General features: G+C 41.5%; 1 protein-coding gene across 50 annotated transcripts in view; it reads right to left on the bottom strand.

Moving 5' to 3' along the window:
- FNBP1 (formin binding protein 1) overlaps window positions 1-19,642 on the bottom strand; it is a 92,008-nt gene that overhangs the window by 41,269 nt on the left and 31,097 nt on the right. For 49 of the 50 annotated variants that reach the window (XM_088177315.1, XM_088177301.1, XM_088177302.1 and 46 more), the window contains 4 exons: window positions 16,667-16,723; window positions 13,986-14,133; window positions 1,805-1,867; window positions 890-994 (listed from right to left, as the gene is read on the bottom strand). In XM_088177315.1, the coding sequence (XP_088033441.1) occupies window positions 890-994; window positions 1,805-1,867; window positions 13,986-14,133; window positions 16,667-16,723 (373 nt within the window). Of the gene's footprint in view, window positions 1-889; window positions 995-1,804; window positions 1,868-13,985; window positions 14,134-14,465; window positions 14,486-16,666; window positions 16,724-19,642 lie in introns of those variants that run through there. The other variant, XM_088177316.1, reaches the window with a different exon arrangement.

Below are 19,642 nucleotides of genomic sequence, written 5' to 3'. Positions count from 1 at the left end.
GACTCAAACTCAAGGAGGACAAAACTGTCCTTGCACATTGTAATGTGCTGCTTCTGATCTACATTAGTGCATCTGAGTAAATGTGTAACTCCAAAACCAGAAGCTATTTAAGACATTTTCTTCCTCTTCATTGCTTCCTTAAGTTACAGGTATTGGGTTTGGACCAGTAAAATTTAAACTTTAAGCATCCATCCACACATCCAATTTTGAATCAAACTAAAGAGAGAAATTATTTCCAGACAGATGTGCTGAAACAGGACTGGAAGTTTAAAATTAGGCATTAGTTCAAAAGCTTCACTGAGTGGGGATCATTGTAAAAAAGCCACAAATGAGTCTGCAACCAGCCAGCAACTGAGAAATGAAAATAAAAGCTTTGTGCCATCTGTGACAAGCATGGATTCCAGGATTCTGCATCACATGGAAAGCTGTCCTGCTCTAAACCTACAACTATGAAAAACAATTCTGATCATTCTTCATTACAGCCAATGACATTGGGAAATCTCTGAAGTGCTGCTCAAAGAGCACAAGTTTGGTTCTACCTGGATCACAGAGGGAAAAAAATGTGTGGAAACTGCAAACAGCCCTCAGGGAGCCCTCACAATGCTGACTGTCACAGAACGTGGGGTGTCAGTCAAAATTAAGCTTTCATAAACTCCTTTGAGCCATATCAGCTCTATTAAACTCAGATATCACCTGCTAAAAAAACCTGACTGTACCTGTTTAGAGTTTTTATATGAATAAAGGTTTGTGCACTGATCTCCCTGGTTTTAATTAACCTACAGACTGACTCAAGTAAGGCTCTAAGCTTCAGAGGGTTTATCCTACCAGGAAGATTGAGGAAGCAAACCTATCACATCCATTTACAAACAACCTCCACCCTCCAGCTCACCTTTTCAACATCTGCTTTTGTCACGTTGATGTCAGCATCCATTTTCTCAAAATACTGCTGTGCTCGATCAGCTTCTTTGCAATCACGTTCAAATCGCCTTTTACTCTGAAAAGAAAAACCAGAAATTTGCATTATGGGAAGCAAAAGGTATCAAAATCTACCTAAAATTCATACCTACCACTAAAACTATCTGTTGTTAACAACTGAAGGATTTTAGAGCTCTCTTGTTTACACTGGAATACATTTCCACATTAACAAACTTCAAAAAATTGAGTTACCAGAGGCACATTTTTGGTTCCATTATCCAGGCTGCTCGTATTTCAGTATTTTTCCCATTTAGCATCACTTCCAGTCTTGCAGATGAAATCATTCTCTTCAACACTTAACCCCTTCATTTTTATAAATGAATGAGGGAGTTACTAAGATCAATAAATTTGCAAGGACTTTTGGTTATTGATAGCCCCTTTCTATCCTCTCCTGCACTTACAGCCTCACTTTTCATTCATCACGTGAATGACAATTCCAATGTATTTATTTTTGGGAAGCAGCACGTGCCTCAAAGGGTGTTTCTGTTCAATTTATGCACACATTATGAAGCTGTTCAACTTTCAGAGGAATATTTGAACAGGACCCTTAGGGACTCTGCAGTTTCAGCAATGCTTAGAACATTTTTCAAGTCATATCAAATGAAATGCTGCTCGTGATAGACAAAGAGTGCACAGAAGCCAAATGTTCTGTTAAAACAGACTTTTTGAGGACTGAGAGTGTATTTAAATCAGCAGAGTTTTAAAAATCCCATTTCTACAATTTTTATCCATATACCTTTCTTTTTTCCAAATAAAACGTTTGGAACCATCTCTTTGAAAACAATACACAAACTACTTAAATGTCTCATCTGAGGAATTTGCCACTTACTGCTTCAAGTTGTTTCCAGCAAGTTTCAATGTGTTGTTGTGCCTTTCTGCCATCATGGAAGTGCTGTTTAGAAAAAAAAGAAAAGAGAAAGAAAACATTTTGAACAACAAAAGAACAAACAGTCAAGTATGCTCAAGAAAAAGCCCAAGCAGAAATCATTCTGACAGCTGTGTTCTGCAAGGCTAGTGAATTGAGCAGGTGTGTGATGACTATCTAATGTCTCAGCAGGCTGCAGATGGATATTTGCATCAATTATAGTGGTTAGTTCGACTAAGGCTAATTAATCCCTTTAGCAATTCTACCTTGTATTGTTCACTGTATGTCATAATTATTGGTTTCCAGTATCATGAGATCTGAAGCACTTTTATCTGACGAGTATTTCTTTGGTGACAGACTGAACACTAGCTCCAAATTAAAATTTCTCTCTACATGAATTTACCAAGATGCACTTGATTGGCACATTCTAACAACTGATGTTTGTCCTGATTTTCATTCAGACTCAACAAAAAAACCCCTCTTCTTCCTAGCTGCTAGCTGTGTGTGCAGGGCCAGCTGCTCCTTCCTCTCGAGAGGTTTTTGGTGCACTGGGTCCCTCCACAATCCCTCCTCTCCCATATGCTGGGCATGAGTGTGTGTTGACAGAGTGAGGTGTAAAACAAGTTTTAAATTGAGATGTCAGCTAAACAACAAGGAATTCCTCTCCTGATGTGCTTTTTGGAACAAGACCCTTAATTGCAGTTCGTTTAACCAGCAGTTCTTAGCCCTTACACAATGCTCTTTATCAAAGAATCTAATCTAATCTGTATTAGAGTCTGTCCCACTGTGGAACCACAGAATGGTTTGGGTGGGAAGGGACACCCCAAAACCACTTTGCTCCAACCCCCTGCCATGGGCAGGGACACCTTCCACTACCCCAGGGTGCTCCAAGCCCTGTCCAACCTGGCCTTGGACACTTCCAGGGATGGAGCAGCCACAGCTTCTCTGGGCAAGCTGCTCCTCCATATGCCTGGCCTTGTCTCAAGATAAACAATTCATTCCTGATCATTGTATGAGTCAATGACCCAGCTCTGGACAGGAATGTGAATGCAGACCCAGCTGACTGCTACAGCAGGTTACTCCCCTCCAGAAACCACCCTGTAAAATAAATAATGAAGCAAACTGAAACAGGAAGTGAGAGGCCTTTCATTTGTATTATTTACTGGTAATTTGTTTTACTCAAATAGTAAACTTAAAAAATAAAGGTCAGATATTGCCAGATAATCCCACTAGAATTCATGTGCTCTCACACCCAAGTGCAATCAGATTTTAGATAAATCTCAAGGAATGCAATACCTATGGCTTGTTGGGTGAAAAAAAGCTTACACTCCAGATCATTAACCTGCTACAAAATGCCACAGTTAGAAAATACGCCTGTAAGCACTTCACAATTGGCAGCTCCTTGGTTTCCTGCATCTTCCACTGCAGCAACTGGTATTTTCCTGTGTCAGGGGAGCGAGGGACATTTCAGAACTGCCGTTCTGGCTCCATCAAACATGACAGCAAAAGTCCCAAAACTGCAATTCTCTATCATGCCATGTCCAACAGGCTCATTTAGCCTTAAAAATCACAGTCATGTTCAACAAGTCTGCAAGAACAGAACAACACCGGGGTTGGTAAGAGCTCTGGATGCTCTTACCTGCAGTCCCAAACACTGTTAAGGAAGGATGCTCAGCTAGAACTGAGCAGAGGGGCATTCTACAGCTTTATGTGTGTAGATGGTGCTTATCTCCACAGGAAAATTGTTAAAGCAGACAGGAGAGGCCCAGGGTGAGAAATGTTTTCCATCCTGGCACGGGCTCAGCTCTGGCTCTGCTCCTGCCCTCCGAGGAGCGAGCGCGTGTGGCCACTGGGCCATGCAAGGGGGAGCAGTGACAGCCTGGCACTGCTGGGACAGCACAGACCTTCTCCAAACCCTGCCTCACCACACTGTGACACTAAAAAACCCCTGACATCACCGTAAAAGTGCTGGGTGGCAGGGAAAGGCTCCAAGTTGATTTCGGTTCCTTTTGTAGATCCCCGTGTCCTTTCAACTCGGCGTGTGACAGATGCTGCCTCTTCCCTGCCAGGGGCTCCCTCGTTTCAGGCTTTTGTAATTCGAGTTTAGGAAAACAGTCCCAAGGAGCAACAAAACAGTCCCAAGGAACAACTGTAATTTAACACTACATTTTTCAACATTTTGTTAATGAGCATGAAACTCATGGAAGCCTTGACAGTGAAGCTGGAAGTAAAAGGACTCTGATGTGTTCGTGTTGCCTTCCCTAATTCCAGCCCCCATCTGTCCCCTCCCCACTTGGCTGGGGTAGGAAGGGACCTGATTTGGGAGCAGCTGGCCTGAGTGAAACCCAATACTGTCAATGACCCACAAACCTCAGGAAAACCAGGTTCATTTAACAGAAAACAATTGCAGAGAGGAGCTGAAGGATGAACTTGGAAACAAAAGCCTATCAGATAACAGGGCTGCCCTCAGCGTGTATGTTTAAACCTTTGGAGTTGAATAATGTGATTTTAACAAGCCATCCCTGTTACTCCCAAACTTGCCTTCTCTGTAAAACAAACTGCACAGGATTCTGGAAGTACATACAAGAAACACTGAGCCTGAGCAGCGAGACTGCATCGAGTTCACATTTTGACATTTTATTTTTTCTTTTAGAAACTCTTCTGCACAAATGGAACACTGAAATGTAAAATGGGCAGTGCTGAAGATTATTAAGTAGTTAAATATTAAATAGTGATAAATACAGGTGCATCACATCTTGCAGAGTCCAGTGAAATACTGCCTTTTTTAGTTCAACCAATTCCTAAATATACTTATAACCCCTAATTCTTGCTGTGCTATCCCATATATAACCTTGTCGTGAGCTGAGGCATTTCTGCTTTTGCAAATCTTTTGCCCTCAAATAGTAATTTCTGCCTTGCCAAAATTCATTTTTATATACAGCAACTAAGTGGGACCTTCCAGCTATCTACATTTCTTCACTGGTCCAATTTTATGGGTAAGTAAAATCAAGGCACTATGGTCAAGTGATCTGCTTAAAGCCATACAGGAAGCCTCCAGTTCCCTCAAACCATGCACTATCTTCAACTTCTGCAAACTCATTTCCTTTACAATCCTCTTAAACAGCAAATGTCCTTTACTTTCACCTCCTCCCCCTCCAAAACCCCAGCAAAAATAACTCTAAGCTCAACTATTCCTTGATAAGGTTTCAAGACACAAGATCTAATTTAAATAAATTTCTTTGAACAAGTTAAATAATTGGTTATTCTACACCTGGACATTTAGCAAATGGAAACATGACAAGCTATTTAGTAAAATCTGTGGAAAACTACCACTCTTAGTCACATGCAGTACACAATGATGAATTTAGAGTAAGTGATACAATATTGCTTCCCCCTCTGCAAATTGCCCAAACTAATTCCCCCAATCAGGCTCTTTAAAAAGACCAGAATATGAGCAAGATATTCAATTAATAAATCACACCTCAAGTGTGTCAGTGACACATTAGCAGCAGTGTTGGGGGCTCACATGCCATGATTTCCTCCAGACTTTTCACCCATATCCACAGAATTCTAAACACACATTAGAAACACAGTAAAGTGAAAAGTTTGGGGTTATCAGTGTTCATTAAGTCAACCTCCCTAAATCACCTTGAAGTCTACACTTCACAGTCTTTGGCTGGCAAACACTGTGCCAACTTTGAGATTTCCCTGAACTGTATTTTATTGAAATATTAAACCAAGTGAATGGCATAAAACAGAGCAGCATTGCCCAAACTCAAAGCATACATGACCACAACTGTCCTTTTTCCCTTTATTCAAGCCCATTGTGTCCCAGAGTGCTGTGAACAATCCACAATGGCCATGTTTTGACTGGACAACTCCATCCACTCCAGCTCACAAGATGAACACAATAATGCAGGTTTAATGTGATCTCATGAGAGTTCACAGAATCAGTTGGGAAAAGATCTCCAAGATCAAGTTCAACTCGTGACCAGCCACCACCACTTCAAGCAGACCTGAGTGCCATGTGCAGCCTTTCCTTAAACACTTCCAAGGGTGCTGACTCCACCACCTCCCTGGGCAGCTCAATCCAACCCTCTCCAGGAAGAAATTCTCGCTGGAATTCCAAAATTCAGTTGTTAAGAACTGAGATACTTTTATCAGACTGTTAAGCCACTCATGTGAGGACTGTGCATTAACTCAAGTTTTTAAAAGCTTTTGTTATATTCAAAAAGCTCGCAGCTCAAGGAACGAGCTTTCCCCTTTGCAAATCCAGCCATCAGGATTGGTGTGCTGTTCTCATTAGGATGCTGCCTGTGTCTGGAACAGCTGGGGAGCAATCCTGGCTGCTGTGCAATCAAAGACAAACCTCTCATTGACTTTTGTTGGGCTCAGATTTCACCCGTGTTGATCAAAACCCCGGGAGCAGCGAGCGAGGGACCCACAATGCAGAGCCTGTTCCTGCCAACACTGCCACAATTAGGAGCAGCAGGATATTTTTGCAAAACTTCCTTGGTATGCACGAGGGTTTACACAGCCCCAGAGCTCACCCAGCAGACAACAACAGCTTGTTAGAAGATGCATCTTATCTTTTTTTTTTTTTTTTTCCTGACCTTTTGAGAGGAGCGGGAGAAAAGATGTTGCTAAAAGCGTCTAATGAAGGACAACACATTCCAATGGTTTTGCTGAGGAGTTCCTGGGAAGTTTTAAATGAAAGAATTGCCTGAAACATGTAGATTACCAGCAGGACAACAGGGCTGCTTGGGCTCTGTCTAAATTGATCCTGTGAAACCTTCTGAAAAAAAGGCTGTAATAAGACAATCTTGTTTTTATTAAACAAACAGGAGTTGATTACAAGTCTTAAACTTAAGACTTGTACATCTACAGTATGTTTGTATTAGAAATAATAACAAAAACAGTCTTAATTTATAAGCATAGCATATGGTTCATTTGACAACATCCTCTTCAAGAACTTTCAAAAAAATATATCTAAGGCAAGGGTGCTTCATTCTCTTTTCTATTTACATATGAGAATATAACAGACTGACAAAACAGTTACCTTTGGCTTCTGTAACGAGTACTCCCAGCTCACACTGACAATAAATATAAATACAGTACTTCATCCTCCAATTCAAACTCTTATCTCCATTTTTGTTACAAGTGATTTCTAAAATAATGGCTAGTGATTAAAGTACACCAGAGACGGAAATAAGAACACTATTTTTTCCTCAATTTTCTCAGCAACATTTGCAAAAATGTCAAATGTTTTTCTTTTCCCGGCTGCAAAGACAGGAAACAGTCTCCTCCAAAGAAATCTTTGTTTCCAAAAATAGCAAAATAACAACATATTCTTGAGGTCTTATCTCTCTCAGTTGTAGTAAGAGGAGCATAAGACAGTCCTGTGAATGTTGCATTAAATTAATGACAATTTTAACACATACTCATCAGCTACTAATTTTGGCGCATAACCTTGTTCTCCTTTGCAATATCCATAGGAACGTTATTCTTAGCATGTACTCATCCACTTGGTCAAGCCTGGAACAAGTTATACAAATATCTGCTCAAGCTCGAACTTCATTTGATGGAATTATCTGCTCCTGGAGTGGTTCATTCCAAAGAAATTCCATTTAAGAAGCACTATGGCCCAAAGCTTCCCAGGTTTCAAATTCCAGATCAGCTGCACATGATAACCTGAAGTAGCTGCCCCTGTTGTTACTGAGCTGTGACCACAGAACGATGGATGGGGTTTGGAGCAACCTGGACCAGTGCAAGGTGTCCCTGCCCTGGGCAGGGAGTTGGAGTGGCATCATCTTTAAGGTCCCTTCCAAATCCAACCATTCTGTGACTCCCTGGTGATTGGAACAAACCTAAAAGTCGCTGTGGCAGTAATATTGATGGTAACTTGTCATTTTCATGCTACATATGTCAGATAAAGTCCTTATACTGGGAATTGAAACTCAGAACTTCTCAGACACGGAGACAATCCCACAGCTCCCAGCAGAACTCCATGGCAGCAGAGCTAAGGGATCCTCAGGGACACTCTGCTGCTCTGGCCAGCTCTTGGAGAGTCCTGCTGGACCATCAGCCTGCAGGGCAGCAAGGCCAGCAGGCCCTGGAATCAGTGAGCACACAGGCTTTGGGAGATCATGCTCCCTCCTCCAACCCATCCCCAGGGACTAACCTTATCCTTGAAAGCTCACCTGTGCCCAAATGCTCCACAAGAGCCAACCTAGGGCTCTTCAAATGGAGATTCATCATTACTACTAAAAACTATGGTGTTAAAAGCTGTTTGTGCTTTTATATCCTCCAATGAAATTAGAGGAACATGCTGCTCTAGCTTCCACCTCTTCTCATTCCCAGCCTTGTCACCAAGTTCTCCTTTCACTGATCCACAGTTAAATTGTCATTTGAAATGGTCTGTGACATTCCTGTGTAAGACTTGTACATCTTCTAGTTTTTGTAGTGCAAGTTAATGCCTCAAGATGGAAGGAAATCCTTTTAGCTGTTTCCATATATCCTTCATGCACACATTCACCTACATGGAAGTATCAAGACCTGTATCAGATATATAAAATATTGAAATGCCAGCTGAATGTGCCCATGTGTGCCACAGGCTTGGATGAACACCATTCTCCACAGTTAACATATGCACCACTCATCTGGCTTTATTGTTGCTCCTTCTTTTCAGGCCAATCTCTGTGGCTGTACAGGCAGAACACAAAGGGAGAAATGCATCCATGGCCAGTGCTCAACCCCCTCACCCTCAGGCATCTCTCAGTCAAGCACTGAGCAGGAAATGTTCATAGAAGGCATCTCTCATCTTGTCCCTCTAAAGGGCTCTTGCTGTGCAGAGCAATATTCAGGCTAATTCACAGAAAATGGAACTGCATTTGTTAGTAAACAGATTTTGTTTTCCCAATCTGATTCCTTCATGTGGTAAACAGAAGCCCATTTATTTATTTGGACTATCATTTCATAGTTCAATGTACCCATTCAAAACTGGGAAGAGCAGGGTATGAAGTCCAGTGGTCTCAGCTTTGAATCTTGCTAAATCCAAAGGTCACATTATACCTTTCAGTTGGATGGGATATTAGCATTTTTTCCCCACACAAAAATGCTTTGGAAACTTCCATAAGCACTTGCTTTTTCCTCTCATGGAACAACCCTTAACAGCACAATTCCATGATAACACATCAATATTTAACACAGCTTCATTGCATTTCATCATTTGGTGAAAATGAACAAATACCCCATAAGAACATCTAGAATTTATTATGATCTTTCCTAAACAATTTTCTGCATTCTTAAATTTTTTTAGTAATTATCACTTAACACTCTACTGGTACAATTTAACGAAATACAGCTGAAATATCTCACAAAAAAGAGGATGAAAATTTAAAGTAGGACTGTTGTGCACTGTATTTATCAAGCACAACAATCTCCCATAAATACCTTTATATTTAGATTAAAACTAAGACCTTCATTCCATTCATAGGGCAATGAGCTGGAAGTGGGGTAGTCACAACACAAGAGATGGGAAAGCTTGGTTTAAATTGCATCAACCTGAAGTTGGGCAAATCACTTCCTTTCACTGTCACTCTTTTCCTTTTCCCACCCCTCACTTGGCCATTGGTTTGTCACTTCTGGAAGGCAGCAATGTCTCTGTGCCCCTGCAGCACAAAGCACAGCTGTGCTCCAAACACTCCCAGACCTTGAGGCACATCCAAAAGGCAACATGGAAAAATCCATTGTGCTCCTGATGGGGCCGTGTGCTGCCATCCTGCCTCACACCAGGAGAAATCCTCTGCAAAACCACAGGACTATTTGCAGAACAGGGCACTATTCAGAATGAGAGAACGTGACAGAATTCCCCCAATTATTTACTTTTCATCAACACCTGAGAGCCTACAAGAAACAGAAAGTCCTCTGACAGGCACCCCCTGCATGAATGCACACAAGGAGGGTGCACATGCTTCACCATAAAGAACCAGACCTGTTTTGCCCCCATGGTACCCATAAGGATTCATTCATTCCCTATTCCCCTTCTATCCCCACACAAAATGGAATGTATTGACATCAGGTAAATTCTCTCCCAACCACAGAATCCCAGTGCTGCACCAGTTCAGTCTGCAGCAAAGCCCTTGATTTTTATGCTTGATTGTATGGAGCCAGACCAGCCCCAAGGGGAGGTGGAGGTAGAGGTGAGAGCAGCAGCAGTAATAAGAGGGACAGTTCATGACTCCCAAATACATTTTTAGCAAAGCTGCCATGAGCAATGGCTACACAGAGCAGCTGCTGCCAGAGGAAGCTATGAGTCAAACCTAGTTTGTGACTAGAGATCTAAATCAGAATGGCCCCAGGAAATAATTCTTGAATTTCTATCCAAATTACAGACCTGAAAGGTTTCCTCAGCCATAGTTGCATCTACAAACCAAGCTATGTCCTCTGAAGTGTTATAAGGGAAAAAAATAAGCCAACAAACAGCAACTCTCAATGGTTGGCTCAGAACATTCCCAACCTAGAAGTGCATTACATGTCAGTGCTCAAGTTCAAAAACTCCTCTTGACATGACAGGATCACCACCTTTTCTTTTGTCAAAGGGGGACAAGATTAAGACCCAGTTTTGTAATACTGCAGGTCCTCTAGCTCAAACCTGACACCTTTGAGAGCTACCCCAAAGTAAGGCTTTGGTGACATTGGGGTGACATGGAGCATGATTGCAGAGCAATTTCCTTCCCTGAACCACTCAGAGATGATTCCAACCTCATTTGTGTGACTTGGTGACATCTTCCAACAGCAAAGGGGAATTCAGTCACAGGCATCTAACCTCAAGAACCTCAAGAGAAAGATGTATGGGACATGCCCTTCACACAACACAGAACTGAAATTTGAGCTTTGAAGCAGCTAACAAGGACCCTGAAGATGAGAATTTCTCCTGGGAGAGCATGGACACAGCAAGATCAAGAGAATACAAGAAGTTCAAGTGAGGAACTGCACTATAAAGAGTTTCACTTCACTGGGCACCCAGGAAGAACTGAAACAACAAAAGGAGTTCTCCCTTTCACAGTGTGAAAAGCAGGCAGGGTGTGTACCTGACTTCAGTGACTGTGAGGACAAAACAACTCATCTGGTACAGTGACAACATTGAGAGTAATCCTATGGAAGGGGAATGTTTAATAAGCTAAAGTCATTGATTCACCTTTGTGGCTAAAGATATTTGAGTTTCACACAAGAAGTCTTTGCCTGATTTTTTGTAACCACTTTCTGATGGTCAAAAGCCATCATGCAACAAAGCACAGGATCTGAAAAAATGTAAAGGTAACCCAGATCTCTTCCAAGCTCTGAATCAGATCAGAGGAAAAAGGAGGTATATGACTTTTGAACAACAGCACCAAGCCACTGACCTTGCACATCATCCCATGTCCAACCTGCACACTTGTCCTGCCTGGTTTTGATCAGTTGCTTCATTCCTTATTTCTACCACTACTACCTTTTATAAAAAAAACATGACATAGGCAGCCATCAAGTACACCCTTCAGAGAGCCAAACAAACCTAACATATGTAAAATTTGCCTGCCAAATGAATTTTATCCAGCATAAAACCAGTGTAAGGCATGACACAGTATCGGTTCTGCACCGCTTACAGGCCAGGGGCTTGCACTTGTCAAGGAAAACCCAAGAAGTGATTTATTACTGTGTGACCCTGATCATCTGCTGGTGTAATTCCCCTTGAATCAATCGAGCTAAATGAGCATGAAAACAGAGCAGAGAGGGCAGGCACCAGCCCCCACGTGTTTAAAGATCACCAGCCATGCCCATTGCCCACGAGTCCAGCAAACACTTCTGTGCATCACAGGGGGTTTCCTTTGGAAACAGAAGTTGTTTTAGAGATATTTGAAAAAAATTCTTCCCTGTGAGGGTGCTGAGACCCTGGCACAGGTTGCCCAGAGAAGCTGGGGCTGCCCCATCCCTGGAAGTGTCCAAGGCCAGGTTGGCCAGGGCTGGGTACAGGCTGGTCAAGTTATCCCTGCCCATGGCAGAGGGAGAATGGGATGAGCTCTAAGGTCCCTTCCAATCCCATTCTGATTTGCCTGACCACTTTCTGCTGGAGTCCATCTTTCACACATTTACAGTTATGACACCCCTGTGTATAATTTCCATCTTCCAGGTGCCAAAGTAAAACCAAAAAAGCAAAGGTGCTTATCTACCACAGCCGTGCTGAAATCACTGGAAATTTTACAGGTATTTGGACACCTGAATGATTTAATTTAAGACTCAGTGGACAAGAATGTGGGTCTCCCAACTCCTCCACATGGACCCAGCCCCAGGAGTGGCTCATCCAAATGACTCTTTGGACCTGGGGCACAGCAGCTGATGGCAGAACAAGCAGCGAGCACGAGAGCTCAGCCAACAAAATTTCTGGAAATACCAAGTCATTCATTAATTGATATCATAAAAGGCTTTGCCTAATCTGCAGCTCTCTGTGATATTTACACAACAACCACCCTCCCCTCCTGCAGATCTCAGCAGGATCAGTGCTTTTACAGGATGAAATGAGAGGCTGTGTATGACAAAATGCCTGAGGGCGGGAACAGTTTCCTTTTCAACACCATTTTCTCATAAATGAGAAATCTACAGGAACCAGACAAGGATTCCTAAATGATATAAGCTTCTATTTATGTTGCAAGAACAAAACTAGCATGACTGACAACTGTTTTCTGTTAAAGGCCAATAATTATCAGCAACAGCAGGTAAATACACTCAGTTGCTTTTTGCTGTTCCCATGTTCTTATCACTAGGTCAATATTAAAGTAATTTTCCTGTCATTCACCCATTACTTATATGAGCCATACTTACTAGAAAAGTTTACAAACAAAAAAACCCAATAGTTACTGCTCAAATTCTTTACAAGAAACATTGCAAGCCCTCTTCCATGGTACTTAAAATGTCTAACATATATTCCAATCAACTTATATGCCCATGTAATTGAAAAAAAATGGTAAAAACATTAGAGCCACCCTAGAGAGATGCTTTTTTCTCTTTTTTTCTCCTTTTTGCAGAGACCCATGCTGTATACAAGGTCACAGAGGGGCTGAGAAAACATTCTCATCACAGTTATATGTAAAACATCCTTCCATGCTGACCCTGAAAGATTACACAGCATTCTGCAGATTAAAGGCATGTCTATATATTCTTTTCCTCTGTTGACAGAATTATCATTCTCATGCTATACTTAGGAAAAGGTGGTGATTTCCAGGGCTCTGGTCCCACACAGAACCTCAACACATGCTTAGTGTTTAGTGGGACTATTTATAAATGTTTAAGTTCTGCAGGAGTATTTTTGCACTTTCCAAAATAGTCCAACAGTCTGGAAACGAAATATAATGCCTGATGCTCCCTTTGCACTTTGCTTAGTCATTTTATATTTGTTCTGTGAGTATTTGTAGTGCTTAGATTCCTTCTTCTATGCTCACACATCCAGGAGATAAAAGGGTTCAAGACAAGGAAGGAAATCATATCTCAACTATCCATTTTTCAGAACTGGTGATGTGCAAATTAGTGAGCTTTGAATATTCACTGTAGTAGGCACATAGGTCCCTAAAGTACCAGCTGAAATAGAGCACTAACATAAAGCTATTAAATCTACCAGTCTTGAAGGACAACAGGTTGAAAACCACATTCTCCACCCTCACAAAACAAGATAAACCCCCAATTTCTTATTAGAGTAACTTTTTTACAGAGTCCTGGTGACCAGATGTGGCTGAGAAGCAGAAAAACGTGAATCAAAATCCAGATAATTCTCTCAACTGCAGCTCTTCTATTTATTTCAGGCTGTACACAGTGCTGCTGGACTCTTCCCTAAGCAAGCTTTTGGCTACCAGAGCCTTAAGCACAGATGGGTCTCTGACCTTATTTAGCAGGGATCCTCCTGCAGGCATTGCTGTCTGATTTTATAACATTTAATTCAAACGGTTCAGCGACTTGGCCAGGGCACATAACCCACTTCTTTAAAGCTTGGTTCATTAGCACAGCTCATCTTTATTATCTACAAATAAATCTCACTTAACACTGAACTCCACTACCACTAATTAGCTGTCTTAAATAGCAATTCATTGTGAATAATAAATAAAAAAGGATCAATTACCGATTTCCTCTCCTGTTTCAGCTCCTGCACGTAGCGTGTTAACTCTGCAGTGATCAGAGAGGTCATGTTCTCTGAAATGACCTCGTGCTGTCCAGCATAGTCATTCATTTCATTTAAAGTGGCTAGGAAGGCTCTAGTTGATGTGTACCTGCAAAGGACAGAAATGCATTTTGGTTTTAGTCCCTTCTTTTTTCTTAAGGATCCTCCTTAAGCATTTAGCATTGCTATCAATTAGCACAGATTCACTGGAAGGAATTCCTCCAAAGGAAGCCTGTCCCACACACTGACAGTTGTCTGATAAATCTATCTCAATTTAGACAGTTTGACACTGTCTCTTAAAATATCACCACTTTAAAGTGCCAGGTTCTTTATCAGAATAGCTCTGGGGCTTCAGTTTTTTCTAATCTCTATTCACCAAACATTTCTAGTTATACTCTCTTAAGTCCTACAATTCAGTGCACAGTCATCAGTATATCCTACCTGGCAAAATCCTGTCTAAGCAAGCAAAATTTTGGCCAGCATAGCCTAGAAAAGAAAGTTTTTCATAGTGTAAATTTGATTTAAATCAGATATAGTTTATAAAGTTCTCAAATAAGAAGAGTTTACCAACCAAACGTTCATTGTCAACCCGTATTTTTTAGTGGTTTCCATCAAAAGGTTTCTTTTTCATATGAAATAATCTCCCATACAGCATTCTATGTATTATTGAAAGGAAGAAACATCTGTGCACACCAATTTTGAAACAGCAGATTATGTCACTGGTACATTCAGCCCAGTGCCAACAGAGCTGGCTGTGCTGGGCAGCTGGAAACCAGCAGCAAGGCACTACTACATACTAGAAAAATTATTGCTGTTGTTGTTACTATTATTATTCCAAATTGTATAATTTTATTACTATTCTAAAATAGTAATGGTCTGCCCTGATAACATAATGTAAAAGTGAAAATTCAAAGCAAAGGTGGAGATATTTAGAGGAAATAGAATGGAGTAGTGCAAGTAGGTACATGCATCAGATGAAAATAAAAACAGGGGAAACTAAAAAAGGGGACTAAAAATATAATCCATTAAAAGCAGAAACATCCACAGTCAAGATGAGAAATTGTAAGAAATCCCAGTTGCAAAAAAATCCCAAGGTATAAAAGGCACAGAACTGGAGACTGACAATGAGCTCAAAAAAGCTGATTTTTAGCCAGGTTGTCTCCAAGCAGCATCTGAGGCACCCAAAGGTCACATGACAAATGCCCAGACGTTGTTTTGAGACATGGAGTAACTCCTCTGAGGTGAACACTGCATTTATAAAGGGCAAAGGATACACAGGATCCTCTGTGCCACATCACATAGAATCATTTAACTCCAATATCCTTTTTCAGCAATGAAAAATGAGTCAAAACCCATTGTAGTAAACTCAAAATACCATTTATGGTAGAGCTATCCAAAGGCAGATTTATTCCTAATCCTGGGTACAGACCAAAACAGGCACTGTGCTGGTAACATAATCTTCCTTGTGTAAATACCAATATCTCAGGAAACAAAGGCATAAATAACTGATTCCCAAACAATGTTACTAAAAATAAATTAAAAAGTAAGCAAAAAGGCTGTTATCTCTGTTATACAAGCCACTGGAGTAGCTGTATAGAACAGCTTGGGGGGCTGACCCAAAAATCTGCATTAATATAATCATCCAATTGGACCCATATCCAAACTCATTTGAAACATGCCAAATTTCAAGGTCAAGGGTTTGAGGCTGCTGCTGGGCTCTCCAGAGGCAGAGCAGCCTGGTGGAGCAGCAGGCTGAGGGTCAGCCCCTGCCATGCCTTCCTTCAGAGCTGCATTACAAAACACTGACATTGAGAAACTCCAGGGCCATGGTGCTCTGAGGGGAAAGGTTCTGGCTCTGGTTTGGAGCCTGTTGGGAAGCTCATCTTCTAGAAAGTTCTCCTTAAAGAATATCTTTATACTCCCCAGGGGAAGGAGTGTCCTGTTCATCACCTTGTTGAGGACCTGAGCTCTCTGCTGCTGCCTGCAAGCACAACATCAGTCCCCTGCCAGGGGACACAGCTGGAATCAAAAGCAGACAGGTGAGGCTGTGCCACATCCTTCAACAGCAGCCAGCCCCAGGATCCTGGGAGTACAAACCTCATCCTCCACCCTGCTCTGCAGGAGTCACTGTGGTGTTAGAACTTTACCCCTTTTGTAAGTCACTAATCTGTGTTGTCAGCCTGTTTGAGTAATTTAATACTTACACAGAGTGCTTGAGTTTCATGCTAAAATTAACAACTGCTTCTGCTCCTGCTGAAAGCAGATATGAATTTGGTCGTTCACTTCAAAGAGCCAGGATCAGTCTGGCTTGAAGGTTTTAAGGCACATTAAAAAATAAATGAAACAAAACTCCCAACCCAGGCATCCAGAAACTGCAACATAAGGGAACTGAGTAGTTACAGATCCACTTTTACAAATCCACACTTTAACAAGTGTAAAAGTTACACAGTTAACTAAAAGATCCACAATTACAAATCCACTTCTTAGTATCTACCATGTAAGTCTGTTTCTGCATCTGTGACATCTATATCTTACACTTGAATTTAAAATCTTGGGTTTACATGACAAATCCTAGGTGATGACCCAGACTTTGCCATTCCTCCATCAATGTGTGCTCACCCAGCAGGGGATCATGAACATACCTGTATTCTTCCTCCTCTTTGGAGTTCTTCTTGGGTTGGTATTTCTTGGAAAGATTCCTAGAATTAAAAATACAGATATATAAAAATAAAATTTTAAAATATCCTTTGAAGTTTACTGAAGATGTTTAGATGCACATACATTCTGTGAGGCTGCAGTTTTTATCTGCAGTGAGCAGACACCTTTCCTGAAGCATGGCTATCATCAGGCTTTGATTGTGCTGTAATAACACTGTGGGCTGCACAGTGCTCCAGTCTATAACTACAACCAAACAGCACATTCTGAACCCAAGAAATTGCTAAATTAAGGTCATGAAGTCAATGCACCTGGGCTGTGGTTGTGCTGATGCACAGATCTCCTTCAGCTGATCTAGAGAGGTTCTTTCACAGTAGGAGTCATCCCAGCAAAGGGAGATCTGAAGCAGCAGATGACACTCGTGGCCAGGCAGGTTTGCCTGCCTTTAACAGCATGATTAAAGACAAAAAAAACCCTTCATAAAGCTGTGGGAAGCTGCACTGAGATAGCAAAAGGGGGATGATTTTGTGATTATCAACTAATGCTGGGGGAAGTGTGACATTTGATTATCCTAATTAGCACAGATGATTGCATCTCATTATCCCCCAGCCAACTACTGATTTAATTTTAAAACACCAATATGCTCTTGGAGTGATTGTATCTTAAATAAGAAACCTGAACCTTGCTGTGAGCACATCTGACAGTAATTGTATGGTTTTCATTGTCCCACAAGCCTCTCACCAGCAGCAAATCCAGGGATTTGTGAAGGTGTGCTGCCCACCTGCCCTCAGTGCACCTGGCTGGTATCAGCATCACAATGCACCTTGCACTGCAGGACAGGACCCTTCAGTCACTGCACACCAGAGCTGACCAATCTCACTGAGCAATTTTAAAGCCTTTTCTGTGCTCCTCTGTCCCAAACTGAGCCCTGTTCCCTCTGGCAGCCTCTCACCCTATTGTGAAAGGGAAGCCAGTTGGTTTAGTTTTACAAGGTTGTTTCAGAGATGAAGAACAGCACACAAGGAGCATTGATGGAATCACTGTCCAAAGGAGGACTGAGTTTTATCAGCTTATCCATGCCAAACTCTTTGGACATGTCCCAGAACACATCCAGTTGTAAAGAAACTGCTTTTTCAGAGGTGTAACCCATTCCCTGCTGATGCTGGTTTTACTGCTGGCTTGGAGACAGCAGGGCCTCCCATCTCACATTTCTTATTCCCTTTGTTCTCCTTGAGGAATTAAGGAGCATCTGCCCCAACAGAGGAGTAGCCAGAACGCTGGCAGATTTGCACAGACAAACATGTGTTCCTCAAAATTTAACTATCTTGACTGGAAGGGATCCAAATGAGTATTTCCCTCTCAGTCTGTGCCTTCTCTCCAAGAATATGCTCTGAAAAAAATGAACTTCTCTAGTTCTGCAGCTTCCACCAAATACCAGCATGGGAAGGGTTCTGCAAACTGTTCTGCATGATGAAAATAAATCTTACAGCACCCCTTGTATGCCATGGGAGTGCCTCCTTCCTTCCACCTTGAAGGGGAAAGGAAAAAGTACAAGAAAACAAGCACAGAAGGCAAAAGTAATAAGGCATTTTCACACAGTCAAAACTCCATCTCCCAGCACTGTCACACTGCCCAATTAATTCTGACAAATACAACTGGCTTCCTGTGAATCTTTGAAGGTGCAGAAATGCTACAGAGCTGAAGAAAAAAAAAAAAAAAACAAACAAAAAAACCAACAAATCCACAGTCTGCTTTTACAGACAAAAACCACTTACCAAGGATTAGCATCTGGGTTAAACACTTCATTATCTCCTATGCAATTTACACAACATACAAATTGATTCTATATATTTAAGTTCTCTAATTTTTTTTCCCCCTTTTCTAAAATCAGATGCAGGAGTTTAACCAGGGACACACAAAAACCCCCACAAGTGAAAGTGATTGCCGAAGTGTTGCTGGAGCTCAGCCTGTCCTGGTGCAGTGTCACCACCAGCACTGCCCAGGAAGCAGTGACAGTGACACCTTCAGTGCCGGCAGTGATTAGAGGGAGAGAACACAAAATAGAGACCAGCAGTGAAACACCAGCTCTGGAGAGATGCTGTGCTACCCTGAGCACCCATCTCCACGAGTGTTTTTATTTGCCTTTCACTCTGCATCATTTTTGCTGCCTTTCCAACTCCTGTATTTCAACTTGGGTGACAAATGTGAGAGAAAGATGTCAGACATCAGGGGTTCTGATTCTCAGATGATCCTGACACCTGAAGTTTTTTCTCAACACATTTTCCTCAAGGCTATCTATCCATCATCACATTAGGCAAGGGTTTTGACACCTTTTGTGATGCTCTGAGTGCAAGGGAAGTGACAAGGACATATCACCTCAGCACTGGGAGCACAGCATCCAGCACATCAGTGCCCCATGGAAGGTAAAATACTTAAAATAAGCATTCTACCATAGTTTTTACATCCCTTCCCTCCCAGCTTAGCTTAATGATTCAATAAATATAATACAAAACAATGAAGAAAATAACCATGTCAGATTTGGACTCCCAAATCAGGCTAATTGTAAATGGTATGTAGGTCTAACTTAAAATATTAAACATACATTTGCAGAATTATAAATAAAGAGGAAGAAGAGAAATGTTTTTAAATAGAAAAAAATTAAACTCCAATAGATGACCAGGCTGAGATGTAGGCAGTCAGAGAGGAGCAATAGCTAGTTAGGGAACCCAGGGATGGAACAGAAAATACAAGTTTAAGAGAAGGAAATAAATTTCAGCAGCTTTACTTACACTACAAACAAAATTGAGTTACATCCACAGGAGTACCTGGAGTTAACCTGTCTCTTTTTAATAGTATTTTCTGCATGTTATGACATGCAGTGATGTGATGCAGCCCTTTTACACCAAATGGATGTGGTACAAAAAAGGTTTGCACCATGCTTAAGGACACTTATTAAATAAAGG

The sequence above is a fragment of the Sturnus vulgaris genome, chromosome 22 (assembly GCF_052056855.1).
Source record: "Sturnus vulgaris isolate bStuVul1 chromosome 22, bStuVul1.hap1, whole genome shotgun sequence".
Lineage (NCBI taxonomy): Eukaryota > Metazoa > Chordata > Aves > Passeriformes > Sturnidae > Sturnus > Sturnus vulgaris.
This window is presented reverse-complemented; position numbering and strand designations above follow the sequence as displayed.